Here is a 14,532-nt window from a genome sequence, read left to right on the forward strand (position 1 = left end):
GTTTTCTTACCGCCTCGGCCAAAGTTGCCGCCGCCCTTCGGACTCCCTAAACCCCCGTTAGCCGGGAGGCTCGTGGAGGGCCAGGAGTCAGCCAACCAGGGGAGGCCTTGGTCACCCGCTTTCAACAGCCCTGGACGGCTGTGAGAGGATGTTTGTAGAAGAAAGAGAGACAAAGAGAATAGACATAGTTAAATATCCAGCCTGGGCCGTAACAGTATTGCTCATTTTCTTCCTGCTGCATCAACAACAAATTGATGTGAAAACTCATTCAGCATATTCTCGCCTGTGGAGCAGCCCGGCGCACAGGCGCCAATAAACAACGGAGAGGCATAAAATGGCAAGTCTATAAATCAGACTTCTTTCTCCCCTCAACTCCACCACCCCTAACTCTCCCCGGAGAAACAAGGCAGGCCTAAATACACACTAAATCCACTTTAGAGCCTTAGCACAACAGAAATTTACATTTTAAATTGAGAATCATGGACAGCCCCTGGCAGATCGGCTACACTGCTGCACCGTCTCCATGGCAACACAGACAGCAAAAGCCCATTAGGTGGTTTAGGAAAGCTACCGTGTCATTTTGTCTTAGTGAAATACAACGGTCATGAATACAGGCTTTGACTTCAAGGTAGGAAAGTTGTGGGCAGCAATTCAGGGAGAAAAAAAGGCAATTTACAACCACTTCGTATCAGCTGCTGTGAAAAAAAAAAAAAGAAACAAAACATCCACATGCCTCGTGCATCCTGTTCGCATATGTTTGCTTAATGTGCAGCTACACAGTGAATTTTCCACCGAGGCTGATTCACAGAGCGCCGAGGGAATTGTTCACAGCTGACTTGGTGATGGCTCAAAGGTGTTCAAACAATTACATCAATAATTTCCATTTTAGAACGCACAAGCATATACATACATTTACATACATTTGCTTGGAAACACGTGCCAACACCCAACACAGTACACAATGTGGAGGAGCACACACAAAAGGGTTGGGCAAGGAACTGTTTATTTTTAGTCCATTATTTGCCACATTTGCTCTAGCTGTGGGCTTATCTGCTTGCTTAGGTGTGACAAAACGGAAAGAGGGAAGAGGGAGGAATAAAAAAAAAAGAAGAGGACCTTCATTCCCTTTCTGTTCTGCAAAGCAAATTCGCCCCCTTCCTCTTGCACACTTTGATATTCGGTGGATACAAAGGTTCATTTTGGGCATTTTGAGCCGGCGAGAAATTCTCACGGCCGCCGAGTGGAGTCTCAAGGTCCAGCACTTTGTTTTTCCATCGCCACATGCGACCCGTCACAGCGTACTGTACGCCAAGCATTTTTTGAACAGCACATTCATCACCTCTCTCCCCCCTTCCTCCCCCGACCTCTCGCTCTGCCAACAACCTCAGACTGAACCGAGAGCGAGCCAGTGAATAAAGCCCTCACCTGCGTTAATTGGTAGCGCTCACTTCAAAGGGGTGATTAATGATTTCATCAAGCGTACATCAGTGCAAATCATGCACCGAAATGAGTAAGCAGCGGGAATATTGGAACATGTATGCAAATTCTGTTCGTTATGAAAGAACTCTTCATTTAGTATGACAATAGGCTCTTGTCACTGAGGAGGCGGACTGAGCATAACACTGCGAGGCACTGAAATGTAAGTTAATTTCGGTTCTTACCTTCCATTTCTGATCAGGCCTCGGTCTCTTTGGAATGTAACTTGAGGAGAAAGGAGGAAAGAGGAAAATAAATGCCATTATTTTGTCTAAAAATGTACAGAAACACCATCAATTTGAATGACTGATAGAGTCTGCTGTCAAGAATGTAGGCAGCTAAATTACTAATGCACGATGCAAAGACATACCTGCACGGGTAAAGGTGAATGACTGAACTGCAATTCAAAAAGAAGAAGAAAGTAGATAAAGCGTCATGAATCATACATACTGATATACAAAAAGATGCAGCAATATTCTCACGTTCAAAAACATTCATGAAAGCAGGTGTGGAAATATGAAACGAGTCCTTTCATCTTTGCTTTGCTTGTTCATTTATCACTGACGATATGTCAGCGCTGATCACATCTTGATGAAACCCGAGGCGTTAATGCATAGCCGCTGCATTCCAGCATTTTCTGAAATACACTGATTGCCCCGAGGGATAAAGTTCAAATGGAAGTGACCCATTTGACCCCTTTTGCCCTGGGGAATCTGCATCATCAAAATTTGATTTATTAATGTCTTCCAAAATATAAATTGGAGCATAGAGGCTGTCTTAAAAACAGATATTTATACTGAAAATGAAATATTTCATTATTGGACACCTAAGAACACAACAAAAACAGCAATTAATGCTGCATTTAAGTATTTAATATCATTATAATTAAACTTAGTTAAAAAAAATAATAATAATATTTAAAGAGGACCTATTATGCTCATTTTCAGGTGCATATTTGTATTTTGGGTTTCTACTAGAACATGTTTATATGCTTTAATGTTCAAAAAACGCTTTATTTTACTCATACTAGCTTTGCTGTGGCACCTCTTTTCACCGTCTGTCTGAAATGCTCTGTTTGAGCCCCCTCCCCCAAAGAGCCCTGTCTGCTCTGATTGGTCAGCTGGCCCACTGCGTTGTGATTGGTCAACGGAACCAAACTCTTAGGACTCTAACTAGCTCTGTTTGAGGGCGTGCCAAACTAGCCGCTAGGCAGGTATTATGCAAATGTGTTACTTGGTGACATCACAACGTTATGGAAGAAAAGGCGGGGCATCAAGCAAGGCATTTCAGGCAGTTCAGGAGCAGTGTTTCTGTGGAGGAGAGTAACTCCCTTTGGCATGGTCTTAGGCCTTTGTAACTTTGGAGACCTTTTACATGCACAAAAAAACAGTAAAACACACTAAAGGAAAGGGAAAAAGCATAATAGGTCCTCTTTAAATATAAATCATATAATATTTTATATCTTAACCATTCCTGTAACAATTTGCTACATTTTCTCTAAATTGGAAATGTGTTTTTTTGGAATTAAACTCCTCAATTTGTTTTGGGAGAAGGGATCAGAGAAGCAGCACTCAATCATGTAAATCCCTATTGAATTAGGAAATCGCAGCGCTCTCTCCGCAAGTCACCACAGTGACAGCTGCAATACACATTATGATAATGGCACATAGCTATATGCTTGACTCGCGGAGGGATAAAAGAATATTTCAAACGTAAACCTGGACGAGCCTCGTGTTAATGTGCAAACAACACCAGCCGTGGTCTGATAATGGAAGGGGGATGTTAAATTACTTATTTCGCATGAATGTATTAGACTGTTGAGGTGCGGTGCTGATGGAACTCAGCACAGTTGATGCACATCAGTGCACAGTGAATTAAAGTAAATAGGGCCTATTTCCATTTGCGCTGAATACATTTCCTTTGTTCTGCATTTTAGCCAGCTCAAATGGAGTCACATCAGCGGTGACATCAGCTTTCGTTGGAGAGAGAGAGAGACCTAGTGTGCTTTGAGATTCTGTGTTGGTGCAGAACCATGTAAATTGATTTTTTTTTTTTTTTACCTGCATAGTTGCTGAGTCCCTTCCGCTTTTTTCTCCTCCAGTACAGCCAGGCGCTGAAGCCCATGAGGACGATCCAGCAGGCCCCTCCCAAACCGGCGATGAAGGCCGGCTGCTTCACCACGTCCGAGATGCTATTGTTGCCCTCCGATCCCGTCATTACGTCCCTCAGCTCTGCACCTGGGGGCACCGCACACAAATACACAACACACACAAAGAAGAGACAAATGAACAAATAACTATGTTTCAATAGTTGCTGTGGTGTGAATAATTCAGGATGAAAATTAAATCAATTCCATCTCCATTGTAGTCCAAAACATGCCTGAAATGTGAACCAAAAAAATGAATACATATCTGACAGAAGAGGACAATGTGAATGAATAACAAACAATTACCAGTATTATTTGTATAATTGTGTGTTTGGGTTCATTTTTTGGGGGGTTAATTCATCAGGTGCTACAAGAATGAGTCTTAAAACCCGGATAGGAGTTTGCACTTCAGGTTCCCTCGTCTGGAAGTCAATGGGTTTTCTGAATGGGTTTTTAGTTAGATGCCTGAAATAAGGTCTGTGGGTAATACGACGGTAATATGTTCTACAACATAAAATACATCAATAAATACCCCATTCCTGAATTTTTCAGCCTTTAAGTGTCTTAAAAAAAGGCAGTTACTAACAAGTGGCTAAATGAGACTACTAAACGTCATCACGGTGACTCGTCCGTCTTTACAGCCTTGGTGTGTTCTCTCACGCTGATGCGACGGTGGTGTAGTTTGTCTATAGCCTAACGTTAGCTTTTTACATCTGACAAATGCATTTACACTTAAAAAAAATCATAAAATTGGTGTTCATTTGTGGAGATTTTCTTGCTGAACAAAACGTGTAAGTATCATAAATGTGTGTTTGTCACAGAGATTATTTTCTGCAATAATCCAAAACCCAATGGAAAAATCCCATTGGCTTTTTGTTGAAGGAACCCAGGGCAATGCTAACTTCCTGGTTGGCCTACAAAAAAATATGTCATCCCTGGAGCACTCTATAAAAGCAAAAGATCCATTGTTCAGGTCAAATCATGCACTTAAAAAAAAACAATAAATAGAGCATATATTAAAGACACATGGACCACAAGAACAGCTAAAAGATGAGACAATGAAAAAAAACAAAACAGAGAGGGGTCAACTGTGGTAAAAGCACAAAAACACACACACTAAAAAAAAAGGAAAAAAAGGCATCAGTGCATCCAATATGTAGGCAGAGTAAATCAATTCAGCAGTGCACTTATCAACTTGAGCTGCAAGACACGAGATTGACAGAGCAGCTCTGACAGAGTTTGATTTTCTGTTGCGGCTACTGTGCTGTGAAATTAGATTCACAGTCTCCAGCAGGAAACCCCCCAACCCCACCCCACCTACCCCCGCCCCCGTCATTAAGCTTCAGTCCACATGCCTGTGTTTCCCTTTCTCTGTGCGTTAAGGGTGTTATTATATATCAGTCAAAAGTCACAGATGAAGAGCATCTGGCCGGGGCTCCGATATTGATTCTGGGCTTATATACTCTGGGCATCCTTTAGCTATTTGATAAGATGTGATAGGCTGATAAGCTCCTACAAAAACACTGTCTACTTTGTTAGCGCCAGCTGCCCACATATTGAGGAGGATTATTGATATGGCTAACAGTACTTGGCACGGTGTTACCAGACACTACACTTATTAATGAACCGCAATTGATTTCTCGGTAGACGTCTGCGTTGTAAAGTGCAATCTTCTTTCTCCAAGTGCAATAAATTGTTAAATCATCTTTCCAGACCCCCCTCCCAAGTCTGGGATGGAGACCTCCCCCATTATGAGGTCATTTCATTTGACTTCAGGTGTGTGAGAGTGGATTACCCAAGATGATGAGCTGGGGTTTGCTCTTGACCCCCACCCCTGCGCTGGTGCCTGCAGCCACCTCCACATGGTACTGCACACCGGTCTGCAGCCCCCCAACTACCACTGAACGGATGGTTGCGTCCACAGACTTATTGACATGGAAGCGGGTTTCGTTGGCCAGACACCAGATCTAACAAAGACAGACACACCAGACAGAATTCATTGTAAGGATACTAAAATATTCAATTTGGTAGAGCGTTAAAAAGGTGCAGAGTTTGATCCCACCTTGTACTCCTGGATGATGCCGTTCTGTTGGTCGGAGGGAGGAGGGTCCCACGACACGCTGATGGACGTGCTGTTATGGCTCCCGACTGTCAACACTGCCACTTGCTGTGGAGGCGCACCAGGTGCTGATTGGTCAAGAGGGGGGTGAAAAGAAACAAAGGAAATACATAAGAAAAAAAGAATAAAAATGATTTAGCATATGGTTCCTAACTGACTTTACTGTTTTTCAAAGGCTGTAGTAAGTTCAGTTAGAACTTGAGTGAAGCAGATATCATAAGGAATCCATTGGTACCAACCATGTCATGCTAGCTTGTCAGAAAGGAGGCTAAATAACGCTCCAAAGTTAGGCTACATTTTGTCGAGGAAAAACTGGCATGGCCATTTTCAAAGGGGTCCCTTGACCTCTGACCTCAAGATATATGAATGGAAAAGGGTTCTAACGGTACCCACAAGTCTCCCCTTTACAGACATGCCCACTTTATGATAATCACATGCAGTTTGGGGCAAAAACAATGCAGTTTTTTGCATGCAGTATAAATGTGTTATTTTCGCCTGTCCCAAAAATGATGTGTTTGAATATTTATGCATACTGGGGTCCCTAAACAGTCTTAGAATTACACACAGTACATTGGGTATCACTGACAGTGTCTTGGAGTCTCTCTGGAGACTTTCTCTGGAATCACTGGAGACTCTTGTGGATCCAATGAGCCCTATTGTATTCATGTGTGATGATGTAAGTCCCCATAGTAGCCCTTTCATTGTATTGAGACCATTTTTTTAAATTTGACCGCTAAAATGATCTGTTGTGACCTCTAGGATGATCACAACCTCGTGAAACTTTACAACCACAAACTAGAGACCTATAGAGCATTCAGATGAGGTATGGCTTTCCTAGCTAGATTGACAATAAGTGGGTTTCTCAGCAGTTTCCAGAACAGACGCGCTCGCCATCCAATCTCCGAAAAATGCAATTCTTGCAGAAATTTCCAAATGTCAAAGGTTTTTGATACCAAATTAGAGCATGGCTTTTTCTATGGTGTTACTTAATGTGTTGGTGTCTTAATGTGGTATTTTGGAGGGATTATTGATCATTTTTTTCATCAATTCTCAAGTGGTAAAAATGGTTAAATTTAGCACCAAATCTGTGTAACATATGGTATCAACTCCAAAATTGCTAAAAAAAATTATGAGACAATGACCATCATATACTTATATCATAACGTTTTAAGCCCTTATACACTTTCACAATTTATTTTAATAAATTAAGTAATTAATTAAATCATGTTTATTTCAGATTTATGACATTCATGTTCACCACTTCTATGTGGCATTTACTATTTACCTACTATCTGTACCCCCATAAATAAGACAAAAAAGGGTCTATAATGGGTCTCAGAGGTTCAACAGAAAAATGAGTGTCTCCTGTTTTTTTTATCATGTCAGAGAAGGATTTGTCTCACTCACTACCTCAACTCATATTCATACAGCAAGCCATACAACAAGGTCCTTTCTAAGCCAGCGTGGCAGATGGCTACCAGAGCACTTCATCTCAATTTCATATCTGAGGATTTCTTTTTTTTTTTGGGGATGCACTGGGGCCTAAAAAAAGGCACCATTCTTTTATTATACTGAGTTTAAGATTCTATTATCTTACTGGCATCATAAGTTACACACACCAAGGTCCAAATTGCACTCTACTAATAGCACACAGGATCACCCATCCAAGCAGACCAGCAAATTCAGATTTGAGCGGAATTTCCTCGTCCAAAGAAAAATGGCTGAGCCCAGCAGCAAATCATTCCCATAATGGACTACAACCATTACGGCCACATGTAAATGCATTCAGAGTAGCTGCATATCTTATCTGAGTGAAAATGGTCAGTCTCCGTGTCCTATAATGAGGATTCTGTGATGGTTTGTCAACAGAAATGTGGCGCTATGTGCCTCACGGTGCCAAATTCAAACTCCCTCCTTAATGCGTCATTTTTTTTTTAATGTACCAAACTGGCCTGATAACCTGCATGGACAGATTGGCGATTTGAAGAGACTGCGGTCTGCAGGAGGTAAACACCATGTCTATGCAACTGAGCAAATCATCATCTCTCACGGAACGGACTACACAACCGCTCTGGGCGCACAGTATCTCGCGATTCCCATTAAAACTATCATTATGTTCTGACTGAGTGGATGAAATAACTACTCTGAACCTAATTAAGGAACTGAAAAAAAATAATGCTATCTGCAGTTGGTCCGTGTAAGCAAGGCACTGAATGCCACGGCAGTGCGGAGAAGCCAAAGCAGGTGGTCCATGACGGGATTGTCTTGTTCGCCACCTGGACAGAGAGCAACATGGTTACTGTGACTTCTTCTCCAGATGGGATTAGGTTTTGTAAATGGTTGTTCCAATGTGCACAGTGTCTCTGTGAGGCAACAGCAAGCAGTGTTTGTATTGGTAGATCAGAGAAATAAAGCCAGGCCATTGTAGGAGTCCTGAGACTGACTGTCTTCTAACAGCTGGAAAGCTCTCAACATCTGGCTCAGTTCACTCATATAAGAAATGATGGCAAAAAAATGGATTTTTTGAAGTTGAAAAGATGAAACAAACCTCCCTGAATGATTTAACTTGTGCTTAAAAGAGAGGCTCTAAACAGATATGGCATGTCGGCAAAATATCTGACAGCCCGGCAGTACAAAGGAATTAAATCTGCCATATGAGAGGCACTTTATTTCTATTACATTTAACAAATTGACTCAACCCAGTTTGAGGATATCTATATTCAGCCATTTGGACAGTATTGACTTTCTGAAGCAATTACTGTTAAACCAACTCGCGCAGATGTACTGTCACAATAATAATGATGATTTTATGGTTCAGAAGGCAAAATGACTCATTTAATGACAGGACAGACAAATATACAACTCCTACACTTATGATATATTAATACTGAGATACCATCTGGCAGGGACGCACATAATCTTTGGTTAAAACAAACACTAACCAGCATAAATACAGAAGTCAACCTTTGCAAATGATTTGGATTGCTTACCAACATTCTGCAAAAGAAACCCAACACTTTATGTGTGGCTCATAATTTATAAGGCAATCCATCATCTTTGTAAGCCAAATTTCACAAAAATCAAATCAGAATCCTAAATCTATTGAGGGGAAAACAAACAATCAAAAACATCCAATAGAGCGCAAACTGCCACCAGTGTTGGAGCGTTCTTATGTTTACAAAACTCCAGCCAGGAAGTTTATCATTTATCATTTTGATTTGATTTTCCGAAAAAAAAAAAAAAAATAGTACATAGAAATAAAGCTGTTCAGCTGTTGGACTTTTGCACTACCACATAAACACGGAATAATAGCTTATGACCACAGTGATAACTAAAATATGCATTCAGTTTCATATTCAAACTGCGATCATGTCAAAGAGGAGGTTTAAAGAGGACCTATTATGCTTTTTTTCAGGTGCGTACTTGTATTTTGTGTTTCTACTAGAACATGTCTAAATGCTTTAATGTTCAAAAAACGCTTTATTTTTCTCACACCGGCTGTGCTGCAGCACCTCTTTTCCTCTGTCTGAAGCGCTGTGTTTGAGCTACTGTCCCCCCCTCCCAAAAAGCCCCGTCTTCTCTGATTGGTCAGCTGGCCCACTGTTGTGATTGGTCAACCCAACCAATTTCTTTGGACTCTGCTCCAGCTCCGCTCTAACTAACTTTATTTGAGGGTGTGCCAAACTAGCCGCTAGGCAGGTATTATGCAAATGTCTTACTTGGTGACATCACCATGTTACGGGAGAAAAGGCAGGACCTCAAGCAAGGCGTTTCAGGCAGTTCAGGAGCAGTGTTTCTGTGGGGGAGAGTAACTCCCTTTGGCGTGGACTTTGGGCTTTGTAGCATTGTAGACCTTTTACATGCACAAAAAACTATATAACGCACTAAAGGAAATGGAAAAATCACAAAAGCATAATAGGTCCTCTTTAACTTAAAACTATATATACATATTTTGGTTAACTAATGTGAGTGCACAATCAATCAAGTAAGTTTTCCAAATATCATTTCAGTGTTGCTGTTTCAGCAAACTGATGGAGCTTGCCCAGTCAGACGAAGGTATACATTAGGAGAAGACGGGAAGCATTAAGTGTAGTTCTGCAATTTCCGTATGTACGAGAACAATCCCCGAGGATGAATAATGGTTACAATACCAGTAATGACTCAGGATAACATTACAATAAAGGGCCACAACAGCGGAAAAAGGTCAAAGACTGTGCTCTTAATAATGTGACTAATAAGATATTAAGACTGATGGACACAGCGGAGTAATTTAAAGCAATAAATGCTTCCTGTTTGTGAGGGGAAATTTCAGTTTTTACTCACAGCTGTGCAATTAAACAAAAGGCACTTAAGCTGCTTAATGTCCTGCTATTCAAGGTATAAAGTGGTAAACATAACCTGCTATGCAAATGAGGACATCAATTAAGGTAATTAATTCATGAATTAGCAAACATTTCTATGTCAACACACCTGTCAACATATAACACATGTGTAATGTAAAATAAACTCTATCTGGTAGGGTCAGGGAGTTCTATTCCACACAGGCTGGTCTTTGCTCTTCACTGACCCTCTTGCCACGGTTTCATAATATCAGTATATCCTCATCTCAACAGCTATATCTCCTATAGCATTTCCTTTGGTTTGCCCTCAGCAGTGGTGGATCCTATGGATGACAGGGATGACGGTGACGTCACACAACCCACTGCCTCCGGCCACATTGCTCACACCAACAACTCATCGAAAGGATGCGAGGATCATTAATCTTAATGCACAATTTCCCCCTGTATGCAGTGGGAGACACCGGCTGTTTTGACCTCCGAGACCCCTAAGACGCCCTTTGCTGCCTTTCACAAACGCAGCGGCGCATTCCCAATCTGCCTTTGATGGATAGAGTGTTTTTCTCACAATTCTGCAGAGCAGTACATTTCCGGTCTCTAGAGTATCAGTAGATCAAGCCATTTTTTTCCTGTACCCATGGATCCCAAGTAACGAGAGCATGTGCCCCAGTCCACAAAGACCTCTAGTGATCCTGCGAGGCCATTTTAATTGGCCTACAGTGAGGTGAATTTCTCTTTGTGTCCCCTGTTCATAGCCGTCCTTATCCTCCTACTGTGAGGAAGATGCATTAATGGCCTCATTATGACTTGCTGTCAGTTCAGCCAAGTTCCACACAGTCCAGCTGGTTTCAGCACATGAATGCAATAAACTACATGAAGAGGTTCCCCCCCCCCCGCCCAGCCAGCAGGCACAACACAGCGTTTGTGAAGCACAGTAAGCACGCAAGTTAATTCTTAACCTTGTAAATGGTAGTTTGAGAAAACAATCCCAACTCAAGGGCCAGCCTTTTCCTGAGCTTTTAACCTTTTGACATGGTCCTCGTCAGTGGATGGAGTTCGCTCAGTTGTTATGAGAGTTGTTTTGATGTCATCCGTAGCACTTTTAGGACTTAGAAAAAGATATCTTGAGAAGAAGCTTTTAGCAAAGTTGAACTCCATTTTTTTAAGCCAAAATTTGTATACATTCTAGCAAACTAGTGTCGTTAAAGGTATGCCGAATTAGCAAGTTCTGAATTCATAAGGAGCGTCTCTCTTCTTTGACTTTTAAGGGGATTTATGGACGTTTATTCGCCATGGACATCGAAGATAATTATATTGTCGGAAAGTGCAAGTTCCATCGAATGTAAAAATATGTGTATCATGTATGTGTGTTCAGATTTGATTGAGCGATGACTCAGAGAAGGAGTGTGATTCTTTGACGCGTCACTCTATGACAAGAGATTGAGGCTATTATTAATTAATCAAATTATACTACAAGTTGTCCTTTTTACAAATAAAGGATGCAACAAATGATGTTATGTTAAACTCATTTGTGCAGTAAACAGTTAATCTAAGAAGAATCAGTAGCTGATCCAGCGGGCTACCTCCGTGGGTCTGAAAAGTGAAGCCAATGCGGAAGTGCCTTAAACTTGCATTCTTTCTAATAGCCAGCAGGGGGCGACTCCGCTGGTTGCAAAAAGAAGTTTGATTGTATAGAAGTCTATGAGAAAATGAGCCTACTTCTCACTTGATTTATTACCTCAGTAAACATTGTAAACATGAGTTTACGGTATCAATCACTAGTTTTCAAGTCCTCTTCAATACAGCATGATGACTCTGGGAGTTGTCTGTGTTTTAGTCATGGAACTTTAACCCTTTCATAGTATGTTTTCAGTTCATGAAAGTTAATTATAACCTTTCTGGATCAACTAAAATATCTTACTCAGCATTTGGTTGTACTTAGCTCCACCCTCTCGTGTCACCTCTGGTTGCAAATAACCAAGATGCTGAATTTGAGGCTTCAAAACGGCAGTCCACAAACCAATGGGTGACGTCACAGTGACTATGTCCTCTTCCTATACACAGTGTATGAGCTTATCAGTTGACCTGCACGATAGGAGGACACCAAGACGTGTTAACACCAATAAACTGGAGATTGAAACCATGTGTGTGTGTGTGTTGGTAAAGCGGGGTCATATCACGCAGGTCTGGTTGGTGCGTGACGGAGACATGGCAGCATGGGGTCCACAGAGGAGCAGAGAGAGAGTTGAGTGTATGTCAAAGGAGGCAGTTTGTGCCCTCCCCCTCTGCCCACCAACCCATAGAGGCCCAGGCTTGTCACAGACCCCCACTGCGCTGTCTGGGAGACCTGTTTTCACACACAGGGGACATGGCACTGCAGCAGCAGCATGCGCGTGTGGGCGGGTGTACTTGAAATGCCATTATCCGTTACTATCTAGCCATGAAGCCATTACTAGCGGCAACTAAACATAAAAGTAGGTAGAACCATTTACACAAGAGCATCTGCTCATGCATAAGTCACTAAATCTTACGTCTCTTTGCGACGTAAAGTCGGCAGAGAAATTGATTTTTGTCAGTAAATGTGAATTAATTTGTCCCCTTACCTTCCTCCATGGTGCGTGCTGTCATGGATTCACTGTCTGCCCCCTGGAACTCATTGAAGTATGGCCGCACTTTAATCTCATAGACGATGCCTTTCTTCAGACCGGGGAGAGTTATGTCTCTCTCTGAGGCGACCTTCAAGTCCTGTATCTGCCACGGCCCTGGGGAGGGCAGCCCTGACGTCTGCCGGTACAGAACACGGTAGCCTTGAATAAACTGGGATGGATTCTCCACCTGAGAGGGGAAAGGAGAGAGAGAGCGGGATGAAGACATACTGCACGGTAATGATGTGGGAGGTGGCGTACATCTGTGTGTAAACTGCTTTGGAGCTGTGGATCAGCATTCAGTTTGTGTCCTCTGTCAGTGACAATGCACGCTTAGTTAATCATACAGTTTAATTAGCAGCAGAGGAACAAGGAACCACGTGACGAGAGTTGTAGTGTATTTGCCAAAGCTGAACAGCACCCTTGAGTCAGACTCTTAGCACAATTTGGACTCAAAATACTTTTTCTTGCTGGTGCATTTCAGGGGAAGAGTAAAATATGTAACACGGGCGGAAGCACGGAAAGGCTTTTACAAGTGATATAAAGCAGCTGTTTATCATCGGACCAGTCAAAATATATCAGGACGGATCTCTTTTCTTCTCTCTTTCTCTCTCTGTATAGCCTCAGTCCGCATGTCATTAACAGAATGATTTTTGAATCTAAAAGCCTTAGAAACACAAGATGTAGAGCCACAAATGTATATCGTTGAGGCTGGTTGTCTGTTTTTCATATTGTCTTAGAAGAGATAGCTGAAGAATGAATGAAGATGAAGTCTGGAATGAAGATTGTGGTTACAACTAGGTGAGCGGCACTTTGCTGCATCTCTGTTTTGTCACCTGACATTTAGCGGAGTAACAGATTGCCCAATTAAAGCGGCAGTAGGCAGAATATTTTTGGCATCATTGGGCAAAAATTCCATATTAACCTTTCAACATATTGTAATTCAATTGTTCTGAGAGAAAACTAGACTTATGCACCTCCTCTTGGCTCTGTTTTCAAGCTTTAAAAAATCTAAGTTATTTCAGAGAGAGAGCGTTCCTAATGGCTGTTCATTCAACGGAGGCAGCTGTCATCACTCGCGAACATCGAACAAACGGTCAAAATAAGCAGCGCTGATCAATTATGAATCAAAGTTCTGTTACTGTAATGACTATTTCTTGCGTAAAATGTTTTCAGAAACATCTTGTAGTGTACTGTTTAGCTGTAAAAATGAGAAAGTTTGCTCCGGCTGGTGGGCGGTGCTTGGTATTGCCTCAACTTATCTCAACAAGGGGTCACAAACTTTCTCATTTTACAGCTAAACAGTACACTACAAGATGTTTCTGAAAACATTTTATGTGAGAAATAGGCATTTCAGTAACAGAATATTGATTCATATTTGATCAGTACTCCCTAGGTTGACCATTTGATCGGAGTTCACGAGTGATTGACAGCTGATCAGAGACGGCAAGGCTTCAGCTCGGGTCTGATATTTGTGCAACTGTTCCCACATCACATGCACAGGACAACAAAGACTTCAAACCAAATCCAACAGTGCACACAAGGACACTTTTGCTTGACATTGGGTAATGAATGAGTGTGTTCCCTGCAAATGGAGCCTGGTCGAAACACGACAGCAGACCCATTCAGATCAACCGCAAACGCAGGTTCATCCTGTCACTGTTGTTGTACAGACAAGCGTGAAATAGCAGACTAGCGTAAACCCATCCTAGGTGTGTCATTAACCTACAGCAGCAGACAGTGGGGACACCTTGCCAGCAGACAGGAATAACATTTCCCAGATAAAGGGCTGACTGCGAACTGCCTCCA

At 41.9% G+C, this 14,532-nt stretch overlaps 1 protein-coding gene across 1 annotated transcript in view; it reads right to left on the reverse strand.

Moving 5' to 3' along the window:
- The window catches only part of LOC141752901 (roundabout homolog 2-like), a 112,806-nt gene that overhangs the window by 14,434 nt on the left and 83,840 nt on the right, over positions 1-14,532 (reverse strand). The window contains exons 14-20 of the mRNA XM_074611155.1: positions 12,682-12,913; positions 5,685-5,809; positions 5,418-5,589; positions 3,537-3,713; positions 1,847-1,873; positions 1,662-1,701; positions 11-138 (exon numbers count right to left, since the gene is read on the reverse strand). Of these exons, the coding sequence (XP_074467256.1) occupies positions 11-138; positions 1,662-1,701; positions 1,847-1,873; positions 3,537-3,713; positions 5,418-5,589; positions 5,685-5,809; positions 12,682-12,913 (901 nt within the window). The remainder of the gene's footprint in view (positions 1-10; positions 139-1,661; positions 1,702-1,846; positions 1,874-3,536; positions 3,714-5,417; positions 5,590-5,684; positions 5,810-12,681; positions 12,914-14,532) is intronic.

This window comes from Sebastes fasciatus, chromosome 16 (assembly GCF_043250625.1).
Source record: "Sebastes fasciatus isolate fSebFas1 chromosome 16, fSebFas1.pri, whole genome shotgun sequence".
Classification (NCBI taxonomy): Eukaryota; Metazoa; Chordata; class Actinopteri; order Perciformes; family Sebastidae; genus Sebastes; species Sebastes fasciatus.